At 46.6% G+C, this 14,442-nt stretch overlaps 1 protein-coding gene across 1 annotated transcript in view; it reads right to left on the minus strand.

The window, feature by feature from the left end:
- bmpr1ba (bone morphogenetic protein receptor, type IBa) overlaps positions 1-14,442 on the minus strand; it is a 109,540-nt gene continuing 95,098 nt past the window's right edge. Inside the window, exons 6-12 of the mRNA XM_063195684.1 lie at positions 13,472-13,568; positions 12,356-12,494; positions 10,700-10,892; positions 7,013-7,310; positions 6,582-6,757; positions 3,797-3,927; positions 1-3,398 (exon numbers count right to left, since the gene is read on the minus strand). Of these exons, the coding sequence (XP_063051754.1) occupies positions 3,273-3,398; positions 3,797-3,927; positions 6,582-6,757; positions 7,013-7,310; positions 10,700-10,892; positions 12,356-12,494; positions 13,472-13,568 (1,160 nt within the window). The 3' untranslated portion in view covers positions 1-3,272. The remainder of the gene's footprint in view (positions 3,399-3,796; positions 3,928-6,581; positions 6,758-7,012; positions 7,311-10,699; positions 10,893-12,355; positions 12,495-13,471; positions 13,569-14,442) is intronic.

The following is a 14,442-nucleotide window of genomic DNA, read 5'->3' on the forward strand; positions in this document are numbered from 1 at the left end:
TGTAAAGCCTAGAACATCCATATTAATTAGATCACATATCATATCATCCACTCTTCATTTACAGTTCTGTACAGGTTAAATAAGGCACACTGAGGCCCTGTGGCGGAGGTGCAAGATAGGGCTCCATGACTGGACCGTACATACACAGCAAAACAAGAGAGACACAACTGATTGTGTGGATTGAATGATTGAATGAGGAGAGAGGAGAGGAGAGGAGGGGGGGGGGGGGGGGGGGCATGGAGACAGATTTTTTATTAAGCTGTTGAAACACAAAACCTTCATCATATCACACCATTTTCACACTGACATTTCACAACTCCTCATCAGCGAAACTATGCACTGCATTTTCACAGTTTTCAGTTTTCATAGCTGTCTTTGTCTTAGCAAGTTATTACACACTATCTAAACTCTCGTTGATTGTTTCAAAGACAGCTGTGAGGGGCGAGATTTAACGCATAGTTTTGCCAATTAGATGGGTAGCTGTGAATTTCAAGTGTGCAATTGAAAATTGGGCAATGAAAATGAAATGACATTGACAATGAAAATTGTGTGATATGTTAAGATTTTGTGTAAACAGCTTTAAAAAAACTGCAATGGTAATGATGTTGTTGTGTGTTTACCTTGTTAGCCAGCTAACTTAAGTAAACAGCAGGCTAGGAGCATTGGGATGACTCCTCTCTTAGACTAACTCCAGAGTCAAAAGTCTCGAGACTTTCTGAAGTGGCGTCTTCCATTAAAACTGAGACCTTATTTATTTATTTATTTATTGTTTGTATGGGAAAGGCCTTGCCATTCATAAACAAAAGAAACAAGTGTCAAGTCTTTTTTCCACTGGTGTGAGCTAACAAGACAGGACAAGGCAGGGCATGTGTGTACCATACCACGCTACACCGTGCCTGTGAGCTCGCCTGCCTGCTCACCCACTGACGAAAATAAATATAAGCAGTGTGTTGGATTTCTCAGGTAGAAGTTTGCGGACGGGCGAAAGAAAAACTGCCAATGCAGCAGTTCAGTTTCAGTCCGTAGGCCCAGGGGTGCCGACAGGGGGGGACGAAGGGACAGTTGTCCCGGGCCCAGGGAGAGAAGGGGCTCAGAATTGGGTCCTCATTACATTGCATCTGTTGGGCTGGGGGCCCTTTCAGATGACTTTGCCCTGGGCCCTGCCAAAACTGTCGGCCCTGTGTAGGCCTACCCACATACAGAGTTGAAGGTCAGCTTTGCCTGCCACTCGAAAGTGTCAGGCTTTTCCTGAAACCTAAAGACGGCTTTCAAAACCTTTCAGAGGGTTTCATTAGACGGAATAAAAACAAAATGTCTGAAGTGGCAGTGAGTAAAAAATGATTTGTCAAGCCTTCGCTGCCGCTCAATGCCAAGTTCTACTCTGTGTGTGTGTGTGTGTGTGTGTGTGTGTGTGTGTGTGTGTGTGTGTGTGTGTGTGTGTGTGTGTGTGTGTGTGTGTGTGTGTGTGTGTGTGTGTGTGTGTGCGTGTGCGTGTGTGCATGTGCACACATGCGTGTGTCAAGACCTAGCCTAGCCTACAGCATGTTTCAATTCAATTTCAACTCATAGCACAGAGAAGACACACATCTCATCTGCGCTCAAACAACCTTGAATGACCCCTCGCTATACATGAATTCAGTCTTTGGTTCGGGTATACCACCAGCCAGTGCACAACTAACAAAGTTCACAACAAGTACCATAGAACAGCATGAGAGAAAGGGAAAAAAACATCAGACCGCAAAGGGAGGGATTAAATAAAAAAATAAAAAATAAAATAAAAAAACAGCAAAAGTAGATGGCTACGCTGCCACAGCTTGATTCCTCCGTATGCCCTTGTCCTCTGGTCAGCAAGCACATCACGACCTAAGTCAGCAGGGGAGCTGGAGCAGCGAAGGAGGCGCTGTATGTGTGTGTGTGTGTGTGTGTGTGTGTGTGTGTGTGTGTGTGTGTGTGTGTGTGTGTGTGTGTGTGTGTGTGTGTGTGTGTGTGTGTGTGTGTGTGTGTGTGTGAGTGCGCGCACGCGCGTGCATGCGCGCGTATGTGCGTGTGTGTGTGTGTGAGGCGGAGAGAGAAAGTCAATACTGGGCCAAGGCCCCTGATTGTCCAGGCAGACCTCCTTGTGCGCGTGTGTCCCTGCTGTTTGGTTCACCAACTTCTGCATCTCTCCATCCCTCACTCCCTCCCTCCATCCATCTTTCCATCTCTCCATCCATCCTTCCCACCACATCTCTCTCTCTCTCTCTCCCCCTCCCCTCGTTCCGGTCTGCTCAGCCTCCTTCCCTCCCCACGGAAGTCAAAAACAAGCACACATTAAAAAAGTCTGCAGTCTTCTGATAAAGCTTTCACAGAAAGCAACCAGTGGGGCGAAGGCTTGCTCTTGCTCCCTCTCCTCCTCCTCCTCCTCCTCCTTCATCTCTCTCTCCCTCCCTCCCTCCCTCCCTCTCTTGCTCTCTCTTCCTCTCTCTTTCTCTACATCCCTCTGTCGGAGACACGGCAAGCTTGTCCTTGCCGACTCCCCACAGCAGACAGATGAAGATCAAACGGGGTAGGCCTCCTCTTGATTAAAGGCACTAGCTGCCACTGCTGCTGCTGCCGCTGCTGCTACTGACCACAACAGGAGATCTTCAGCTCAGTGATTCACTCCGGTGACTTCGACACCTCCTTCCCTCCTCTTCTTCTTATACCACCCCAAACCCCAAATCAACCCACCAAAACAGAGAGCAAACAAATGAAAAAGAAAACATCCCGACCCAACAAAATCAAGTCTTTTTTTTTTTAAAAAGAAGTCTTGTCTCCTCCATCTCCTGTGTCTTGTGTTTCTCCTCATCCTCATCCCCTCTCTTCCTCCTCCTCCTCCTTTTCTTTCTAGTCTTCCTCTGTGCCACTCCCACTTCCTTCTTTTCTTCTGCATCGCTGTGGGCGTCCATGTTGGGGGTCGGCTATGGGGTGAGATGAGGTCGGGTCAGTTCAGGTCCATCCATCCAGCCCTCCAGCCAGCCATCCATCCATCCATCCATCCGTCCATCCCCAGTGGCCCGCTATCACCGATCGGGGGGCCCTTCCTGTTCCTGTTCCGACCCAGCGGAGCAGAGGATTGTGGGTCAGCTCGAAAGCTCGATATGTCCTTTTCAGATTGTTTTCCTTTTTTTTTAACTCGTGTTGTTGCTGCTGCTGCTGCTGCCACCAGCCTCATTGCCATTGCTTGGCCCAAGTCTTTCCTGGTCTCTGCCGCTTTCTCTGTGTCTCTGTCTTTCTGTCTTCCTGTCTTGCTCTCAGAGCTTGATGTCCTGCGACTCAGACATCTTGGCCAGGGTTTTCTTGACGCGCAGGGCCGTGAGGCGGGAGGCAGGGTTGTGGGCCCAACACTCGGTCATCAGCTTACCCATCTGCCTCAGGCACTGGAGAGAGAGAGACAGAAAGAGACAGACAGAGAGAGAGAGAGAGAGAGAGAGAGAGAGAGAGAGAGAGAGAGAGAGAGAGAGAGAGAGAGAGAGAGATAGAGAGATAGAGTTAGGCAGAGGGGCAAGGCAAGAGAAGGAGGAGGAAGAAAAAAGATGGTGGTCAATACAACAAGGACCGATTAATTTGAGGAGACAGGGGATAGAGTTAAGCGAGCACTGGGCAACGGAAAAACAATCAATGTGTATGTTTGTTTCTGGGGTTTGTGGTTGCATGGGTTTGTTGCTTGGTGAGTGTGTTTGCATTTTTGTACGACGGTGTTTGCCTGTGTAAATGTGGGAGAGGTTCTGATATTGTCTGTGTGTGTGTGTGTGTGTGTGTGTGTGTTTGTGTTTACCTCGTCACTGCTCCATCTGTTGGGGAATGAGGGCCGTAACCTCTTGATGCACACCACCTCCCTCATGTCTTCATACGAGGGGTCTGTGGGCACCATCTCATGGTACGGTAACTGGTACTCCTCTACGATGCCTACAACACAACCACATTTTTATGTAGACACTATGACTTAACCTTATTGCCATTAACCCATTTTGTCCTTAGGCCTTTTTGTGAAAGGGTGCCCTCTGCCTATTAAATCCTAAATATCTCAGCCTCCGAAGCACATACAAACATGAAATGAGTTACATTAAAAAGCTAGGACCGTCGTTTTGCCTTAGAATGTGTTCATTCAGCTCTAACTTATCCACACTTTTAATAAAACAGCTCAAATCTCAAAAAATGGAATGCAGCATATATGTGTCTCCAGGACACAATGGGTTAAAATGGTAAGGGCCATGTCCAGGGGTGTAGGTTCTAATCGTGGACCCTATGTACAATCAACTTCAATGGAACCCCCTAAGCCATATATCCACATAAATCTATATACATGGGTCCCTGATGAGGAGTGGAGTCACACTTTATCCCCCTGTACGACACCCCTGGCCATGTCTCAATCTGCTATTTAAGACTCTTGCTAATGTCATACCAGTGCTGTAATGCTAATAATTACGCCTTTCCAGCAAATAGATGGCTGGTGGTCCCATCTGCATGAAACGGGTGTGCGATAGTTAGAAACAGGCCTTCAGCTCTGGCCAGAAAAAAAAGGATTGAAGAGAGAGAGAACTATTCTTATTGCGTTTGAAACAGCATTCAGTGATTTGAAAACGTGTGTGTAGGAGCACAGTGGCATTGTGGACTTTGTCTCTGTTCAATAACGCTAGCTTTCCTTTCTTTGGTCCCATGCCCAGAGTGCTTAAGGGAGATGTGGGAGTGCCCTGGCTATGCACAGCTATATATACAACATTATTACAGCCAAGAAACCTAGAAAGGTTTACCGTTTCCACACTGCTGAATGCATGCATTAAAGACTGCCTACTTAAATAGTGCATTTTAAAACTTTAAATATTTAGAGTAATGCATGTTTTATTTACTTTGCCTGGAGGACAATCACAAAATGAATATGACACTCTAATGCTCTTTACATACAGTACGTTATTTAGCTATTCCACAGAGAGAAGTTATTTCCAGCAAAATTCCAACAATAATGCTGGTTCATTCCAAACAAGAATGAATGCATTGTAGAGAGTAATAGTGCATTTACAATTGAAGCATTTAAAATAACTTGTACACCCATACATGTATATTCATTCTCGGTGTGCCCCATTTTTAATTCCCTGCAGAAAAATGTCCTGAAAGGAACTAAAGGTCCAATGAAAATGAACTCGAACATCACAAAAACACTATTTTGCCACAATAATGACTGCATGCATTGTTGCATGTAACTTTAAACAGTGAATTAAACACTAATACATTGATAATACATATTAATTCCCGGTGCGCTGCAATATTGATTCTCGGGGGAAACAATGACCTCAGACGACCTGATACATTTTTTCAGTTGAAACCTTTTTACTCAGACAGTGCAGTTGCATACTGCCGGGCCTGTATAGACACTGCAGGCGAGGGGAGACTAAAACTCTCCTGGGCACTCCCCAGGAACTCAAGAAGCAGCTTTGAAGTGCTGCCAGCACCAGCACCAGCACCAGCAGAACTCCGCGTCTGATGGAAATACTTATTAAGATGGAGACAGGGGGGGCGAGAGGAAGCCACAGGGAGCCCTGCTCCTCTACCAGCGTGGAGCAGGTAGGCGGCATGCTGCCACGTGGCCAGGCTAGTTTTGGTCCGACATGGTATGCAGCCTGTGTGGTAGTGTGGTCTAGTCAGTGTGTGGTATAAAGTGGTTTAATGCTGTGTGTGAGTGGTGGTGGAGTGGTGCAGTCTGTTGTTGTGTGGTGTCATGTGGAGTGGTGTAGTCTGTTGTGGCGTGGTGGGGTGTGGTGTGAAGTGGTGTGGTGTGGTGTGGTATGCTGAGTGTAATGCTGTGTGTGGACAGCTATGTGGCGGTGTGGTGTGCTGTAGCACGGCATGGTGTGCAGTACTCGCCTTGTTAATGATGGTGTTCTGTGGTGCACTGTATTTGGGTAATGGTGCTCTGTGGTGCACTGTATTTGGGTAATGGTGTTCTGTGGTGTGGTGTATTTGGGTAATGGTGTTCTGTGGTGTGGTGTATTTGGGTAATGGTGTTCTGTGGTGTGGTGTATTTGGGTAATGGTGTTCTGTGGTGTACTGTATTTGGGTAATGGTGTTCTGTGGTGTTGTGCCATAGCAAGGTGCTGTGTGAATTGTGGAGTTGTTTGGTAGTGCTGTGGCATGCTGTGCAGTAGCATACAACAAAACCATGGGCATTTATTGGGCTTTGACTAGGTGACAGAGAGAGAGACAGAGAGACAGAAAGCAGGAAATTATTTGGGAGATTAAAGGATTGGATTGTATTGTAAAACAACCCGGGCCAGAATCAATCCTGGGTTCCCCGGTGTAATGGTATGGTTTACTAGCCCACTGAGGCGCGGAGCCTCAAAACCATGGTTATGTTTTAAATGGGCACTTTGCCCTATTTGAGTGCTCAGGCCCTGCCGTGGCCAACCGGTAGGGCACTCGCCTGCCATGCGGCTGACCCGGGTTCGATTCCCGGCCCGGGTCCTTTGCCGACCCCTCCCCGTCTCTCTCCCAATTTGCTTCCTGTCCACCTCTCACACTGTCCTGTCAAATAAAGTCGTAAAAAGACCAAAAAAAAAAACGCTCACCTCCTGACACGCATCTCCTGGCGATCTCCCAGAGGATGAGGCCGAAGCTGTACATGTCGGCCATGATGTAGGACTGGAAGTGGTTGCGGTTGAGGCTCTCGTCCAGCACCTCAGGAGGCATGAAGCGCTTGGTGCCCACCCGCGTGTTGGGAGGGATGTCCACCTCGTTTGTGTCACTGACAGGGAAAAAAAAGTAATGATGAAAAAGGGTAGATTTATACTTATATCCCATAACTGACCAGGGGTGCATTTCTCAAAAGCATAGTTGTTAGCTGGTTAGCAACTTGGGTAGTTGCCAATGGGAAATTGCATTGCAAACAACATAATGTTTAACTGCCTTGCAACGTTTTACAGTGTATGCATCCATCCATCCATCCATCCATCCATCCATCCATCCATCCATCCATCCATCCATCCCTCCATCCGCTCACCTGATGAACTTGACTGCCAGCCCCAAGTCGGCTATGCAGCAGGTGCCGTTCTTCTTGACCAGGATATTCTTGCTCTTGAGGTCGCGGTGGGCGATGGCCGGCTTGCCCTGCGTGCCGAAGATCTCAGTGTGCAGGTGGCAGAGGCCGGAGACGGAGGAGTAGGCCAGCCGCAGCATGGCCTTGGTGTCCAGCGTGGTGGACTTGAGGTAGTCGTACAGCGAGCCGCTCTCGTGGTAGTCCGTGATCAGGTACAGCTGCGTCCAGGAGCCTGTGCCTTTGATGTCCGCCGCAATGAAGCCTGGAGAAAGGAGGAGGAATAGAAGAGAGGAGTTTACAACACAGTGAGAAGAGAGGGAAGAGGGAAAAGAACAGAGGAGAGATAAGGGAGGATAATGTTGTGCTAGTCCGTTATCAGGTAGAGCTGCCTCCACGAGCCTGTGCCTTTAATGTCTGCTGCAATGAAGCCTGGAGATGGAGAGGAGTAGAAGAGGGGAGTTAGACTAGTGTAAAACCGTGAAAAGGGAGGGAAGAGGGAAAAGAAAATAGGAGAGAGGCAGGAGAATAACCTTGTGCTGGTACTTTATCAGGTAGAGCCGCACCACACCTTTAATCTCCACCGCCCGCAGTGAAGCCTATAGAGAGAGGAGGAAGAGGAGAGGTGTTAGGATAGACGGAGGAGAAGAAGGGGAAGAGAAAGAGCAGAGGTATACGTTCTCGTGGTAGTCCGTTATCAGGTAGAGCTGCCTCCACGAGCCTGTGCCCTTAATGGGCCCTTGAGGGAGAGGAGAGAAAGAGCTGATAAAGGAGAGGTAGATGAGTGTCCACGAGCCCATGCCCTTGATGTCCACCACAATGAAGCCTGCAGGGGGAGGATAGAGGGAGGAGAAGAGAGAGGAGTTAGACAGAGTGTGAAACACAGTGAGAAGAGGGGGAAGAGGGAAAAGAAGAGAGGAGAGAGGCAGGAGAATAACAGTGAGCCACTCTAGTGGTAGTATGTTATAAAGTACAGGTCCTTCTCAAATAATTAACATATTGTGTTAAAGTTCATTTTTTCCCCATAATGTAATGCTAAAAAACACACTTTCATATGTTTTAGATTCATTGCACACCAACTGAAATATTTCAGCAGGTCTTGTTTTGTTTAAATATTGATGATTGACAATACCAGACCTGAAATATTTCAGTTGGTGTGCAATGAATCTAAAACATATGAAAGTTTATTTTTTATCATTACATTATGGGGAAAAAAATTAACTTTAACACAATATACTAATTATTTGAGAAGGACCTGTAGAACTGTGTCCACCAGTCCTTGCTTATGATGTCCACCTCGATGAAGCCTGATGGGGGAGGAGGAGAGAGATGTAGAGAGTCAGGCAAGAAAGTAACAGAGAGGGGGAGCGAGAGAGGGGCTGGAAAAGGAGAGGTGGAAGAAGGGGGAGCAAGCGCAAGGATGGAGATAGAGAAAGATGGAGAGAGAGAGAAAGCTAGGGTAGAGGTATGGAAAGAGAGTCAGGGATAAAGTGATAGAGAGAATGAGATGGAGAAAGATTTGGAGAATGGGTGGTGGAGAGAGAGAGAGGGGGGGGTGAGGGCAAGGATGGGGATAGAGAAAGATGGAGAGAGAAAGGTATGGTAGAGGTATGGAAAGAGAGTCAGGGATAAAGTGATAGAGAGAATGAGATGGAGAACAATTTGGAGAACGGGTGGGGGATGGAGAGAGAGAGAGAGAGAGAGTGTGAGAGAGAGATAGAAGGACAGGGACGAGCGAAGAGGTGAGGAAAGCATGGAGAGAAGGAGAGGTGAATGAAAAGTCAGAAAGAAAATCAGTAGGGGGCCGGAAAAGGTGACAGAAAAGGCAGCGGGTGAGGTGAAGTGAGAGAGAGACAGAAGAGAAGTGTAGCAGAGAGAGCAAAGAGACAAAACATGAAAGTGAGGTCACGAGAGAGAGGGGGGGGTGCACGGGGGGGGAGTGAAAGGGAGAAAAAGAGAACGAGGGATTAACAAATAGATGGGAGTGGAATACTGAACAGCGCAGATACGAGTGAGTGCACACAAGCACGGGCCTGGCTGGTTTAAGGTGGCAAGTCATGTTTGGCATGACTCTTGTAAGAAGTGAAGCGATTTTATCTGACAGCAAGGTCGCCGCCCTCAATAATTTCGGCAAGTGTGGCTGTGCATGTGTTAGTGTGAGTGTGATCGTGATCGTGAGCTTGAACAAGAGCGCGAGCATGTGTGTGTGTGTGTGTGTGTGTGTGTGTGTGTGTGTGTGTGTGTGTGTGCGTGTGCGTGTGTGTGTGCGCATGCACGCTAATCGGTACCCTGAGAGGGATGTACGTGCCCTGCAAAAGACCCTGATGTCGTCTCAATGGAGCTTTTTAATAGACATAGTCTGAGGGCATGGTAACGTGCGTGCGTGCGTGTCTTGGGCTTCAACATGATCTCACAGGATTCTGTGACCTGATCACTGACCATTGGGACACAAAATCTGTGGAAGTTTCACAGATTTACCAAATTACCATGACGGGGACACGGAAGTGCATTCCGTGATGTGCTCGATTATTCGCACACCAAGTTTATAAACCAGTGTTCTGATGGTCTGGTAGATCCTAGGATTCATAAAATCTCAATCGAGCATTTTAACTGGTAGAGTCTAATGCTATGTTCACACCAAGAGCGACCTGCGCTAACTGAGCAGCGAAGTCATTATTTCTCTATGGAGGGTAAGCGAACTGGGCGACCAGAGCATATTCGCCAGGGTCGAAGCGAGCTGAGTAACCAGAGCGTATTTCAATGATTAAAGTCAAGCTAATATCATAAGCGGTTTGGTGGAGACCAATTGGAATGTTCATATCTCCCAATGTCCCAGGCTGTCAAGTCAGAGCCGTTATGTGATTAGCTAAATCAAACATGTCAATGTCACGCCCAGAGCGAATAAGGCAAATTCATGGCGAAACTTCTTCAGCTACCTCTGAAACCAGGCAGTGTAGGTCGTCTTTGGTCTGGACGCAGCATAAGGGCCTAGTGTGCGTGTGTGTGCGTGCATGCCTGTGTGCGCGTGCGTGTGTATGTTTTCCTTCCTTACCCAGTTTTCATGCCTCATGAGGATGATAGATCTCAGTCTTTACTCAGTCTTTAGGAACTTTAGGTTTATATCTGTGTGTGTGTGTGTGTGTGTGTGTGTGTGTGTGTGTGTGTGTGTGTGTGTGTGTGTGTGTGTGTGTGTGTGTGTGTGTGTGTGTGTGTGTGTGTGTGTGTGTGTGTGTGTGTGTGTGTGTGCGCGCGAGTGTGTGTGCGCGAGTGTGTGCGCGAGTGTGTTTGCGTGCGTCCATGTATGTGTTCCTTACCCAGTCATCATTAGGACGGTCTGGTAGATCTCAGTCTTTAGGCACTTAATGTGTGCCTGCATGCATGTGTGCATGTGTCCCTTACCCAGTATGTTCTCGTGCCTCATGAGGATGGTCTGGCAGATCTCTAGCCAGGCGGCGCCCTCCTAGTGACGCAACACCTTCAGATCGAATCTTGATTGCAAGTCTATGATAATCAGGCAAGTAGATCGCTGTCTTTAGGAACTTTAGGTGTGTGGATGTGTGTTTATGTGTGTGTCTGTGTCTGTGTGTGTGTGTGTGCGTACATTCATATGTGCGTGCGTGCGTGCGTGTGTTTGTTGGTGCATGTGTCCCTCACCCAGGATGTTCTCGTGCCTCATGAGCACCGTCTGGTAGATCTCGGTCTCCCTGAACCAGCTGGCCTCCTCGGTGGTGAAGAAGACCTTGACGGCCACCTTCTCGCCGCGCCACTTGCCCATCCACACCTCCCCGTAGCGGCCCTTCCCGATCTGCTTCACCATCTGGATCTGCTTGGCGATGGTGCGCTGCACCTGTGGAGCGAGACAAAAAGATACCAAAATGGTTAATGGCATAATGGTTTCTCTCTCTCTGTGTGTGTGTGTGTGTGTGTGTGTGTGTGTGTGTGTGTGTGTGTGTGTGTGTGTGTGTGTGTGTGTGTGTGTGTGTGTGTGTGTGTGTGTGTGTGTGTGTGTGTGTGTGTGTGTGTGTGTGTGTGTGTGTGTGTGTGTGTGTGTGTGTGTTGTGTGTGCAGTTTGCACCTGTGGATGGGGAAAAAAAAAGGGGTGGTGAGCAGATATAGGGAAGAGAAAGACAAAAAGGAACAACATGATTGGTGTATATATTCTTCTCTATGTGTGTATTTGCCTGTCTCTGTGTTCCTGCCAGTGTGTGTGTGTGTGTTCTTTTGCGTGTTACGTCTGTGTGTGTGTGTGTGTGTGTGTGTGTGTGTGTGTGTGTGTGTGTGTGTGTGTGTGTGTGTGTGTGTGTGTGTGTGTGTGTGTGTGTGTGTACATGTGTGCACATACAGGTACTTATTTATGTGTGTGAGTGCGTGCGTGTGTGTGTGTGTGTGTGTGTGTGCGTGTGCGCGTGCGTGCGTGTCTGTGTGTGTGTGCATGCGTGAGTGCATGAGTGACCGTGTGTGTGTGTGTGTGTGCATGCCTGCCAATATGGTGTGTGTACTGTGGGGTGCTTGTACACAATGTTACATTGGACCACCTGCTCTCTTGTTTCAATCATATTACTTGACACCGCCCTTTGCCAAGTCGGCTGGCAGGCACCATACAATAGGTGCTCCCACATTAGCACAATTACCCCTCTTGGGTTACACAAAAGCCCTGGCCGTAAAGCACATATGAAACTCCCTCTCTGTCTCTGTCTCTGTCTCTGTCTCTGTCTCTCTCTCTCTCTCTCTCTCTGTCTCTCTGTCTCTCTCTCTCTATCTCTTAGGCCAGGCCATTAAAAGTGGTGTAATGGGTTTTTGAAGGGGATGTAAGTGAGGCTGGGTGGGAAGGCTACTAGGGGCTGCTATGGCTGAGGATGGGGGGCTGGATTGGGCTTGGATTTGGACTGGGGGAGATACTCTGTACAATAAAAAAACCATGATGTGAGATAATTTCACAGTTCTCATTCAGTTGCCTTAAACAACCATTTGATGCATGTGTGTATGATTTCATTCAGATTAAATAAAAAAAAAAATAAAAAAAAGGCAATATGTGAGATTTTGATATGCAGAATTTTCCATCTGGCAACCCTGGCTGGCGTTGTACTGGAGGAGACTGGGCTGGGCCGTGCTTGGATGTTCGGTCGTATGGGGGTAGAGGGGTAAAAAAAATTCATTCATTCATTCATTCATTCATTCATTCATTCATTCACTCATTCATTCATTCAGTCACATCTCTAAAATCACATGTGTTGAAAGCATAGGCAGAAGGAATACATGGCAGAGTTGAGAGTGTTGTCCGAGCAGTGTGGTGCAATGCACCATTCTCACCAGCAGAGGGAGTCCTGATCCGCTGCCGGAGCTCTGTGACTGCTCAATGAGGTCCTTGAGGGACTCCCCTGGGGGGATGTAGGTCTCGTCCTGCTCCAGACCCATGCTGTAGCGTGGACGAGACTCCTGACGCTTATACCTGGATCAAACAAATAAACAAATAAAAAAGTCAAACAAATAAAGAAACAAAATGAGCCAAAGCTTAGCAGTTTAGTTAAAATAACATATGCTATTGTAACTTAACTAATGTATATAATAAAATCTGGTTCAAAATGGGATTCAAACTTGCAACCTTCTGATCTTCAAACCAACACCATAGCCACTAAGGAGCTGTTTCCACTTAGCAGGATATTTGTATATGTGGATATTTTTTTTCTCCTGGTTACATTGGTTTTGGCCACCCGTTTCCACGTAGCAGATACTTAAAATCCAAATATAAAAAAGCAGGCTTTAAAATGATCCTATTTAGGGGGTTGAAAAGCATTTTTTACAATGGAGGATTATTTTAGTTGCGTTTACACCTAAACAGGAGAAAAAATACCCTGCTAAAAAAATATCCTGCTACGTGGAAACAGCACCTTAGTGAAGCAACTGGCTATAATCAGTTACCCAGCAAGACATTACGCAATTGCCTAAAAGTGTCCAAGTGTTCAAAAGTTTCCAGTTGAGAATGAAACCCTTAATTGGCAACACCTGCTCTGGTTGACGCACTAGGTATAGCAACTAACTAATATAATAAGTCACAGCAAGCAGTGGTTGGCATGGAGTGTTCTACAGCAGAGTTCTGAAATTCAAAAAGTGACAGTTACTCTTCAGTGTTCCATGCCTCCCTTAATTGGCCACACCTGTTCTGGTTCTGGCTACTGACAGTTAGTTTTGTGCAGTAAATGCAAACTGCTGAGTCATTCCAGTGGCTTATTTTTAATCTACTGTATATCATAATGTTTTGCCAGTTGTCAAATGAAATAAACACACATAAATGTCTCAATCCAGCACTCCATGGCAAAGTTAAAATCATGTGTGTAGGCGAAATAGACAAAGTACTATAACAACACCACAGATAGGCTACTGTAGAAGCAGTAGGCCATGTGACATACAGAAGGCTGCAGGTCTCACCTGAAGTAGCAGAAGACGATGATTATGGACAGGATGATGCTGCACACCGTCACTGAGATCAGCAGGGCCATGTGGTGGATATTTCCATCCACATAATCTACACAACAGAGACAGGAGTAGGGGAAGTAGAAGTGTCACATTGTTATTGTCACTAATGATTAATACAATAAGACAATTAGACTATGATAGATAGATAGATAGATAGATAGATAGATAGATAGATGGATAGTTAGATAGTTAGATAGATAGATAGATAGATAGATAGATAGATAGATAGATAGATAGATAGATAGATAGATAGATAGATAGATAGATAGATAGATAGATAGATCGATAGATCGATAGATCGATAGATAGATACACGTAGATAGATAGATAGATAGATAGATAGATAGATAGATAGATAGATAGATAGATAGATAGATAGATAGATAGATAGATAGATAGATAGATAGATAGATAGATAGATAGATAGATAGATAGAAACAGAGAAGAAGGATGAAGCAAGGGTGAAATAAGGATATAGGGAGATAAGGTACTGATATGAATGCAGCGTCTATAAAATGGCAAATTACAATTTTACTGATCTGATTACAGTGATGGCTTTGGGGACACAAAAATCCTCAAATACCAGCATATCCCTATTTAGTAACTCAGCAATCTTTCGAGTTGACATGTAACTCTACACTGTACTGTATAGTCGATACAATTTCTGGCCACCATACCAAACTCTCTCCTACTCAAAGGACCATTTGCCACTGGGCAAAGCGGCCCAGAATTGGGCTGACCCATAACCAGCGCCAGTGTGTGTGTGTGTGTGTGTGTGTGTGTGTGTGTGTGTGTGTGTGTGTGTGTGTGTGTGTGTGTGTGTGTGTGTGTGTGTGTGTGTGTGTTTGTGTGCGTGCATACGTGCGTGCGTGCGTGCATCCGTGCGCGTGCGCGTGTATTTGTGTGCGTGCATGCACATGTGC

The sequence above is a fragment of the Engraulis encrasicolus genome, chromosome 3 (assembly GCF_034702125.1).
Source record: "Engraulis encrasicolus isolate BLACKSEA-1 chromosome 3, IST_EnEncr_1.0, whole genome shotgun sequence".
Lineage (NCBI taxonomy): Eukaryota > Metazoa > Chordata > Actinopteri > Clupeiformes > Engraulidae > Engraulis > Engraulis encrasicolus.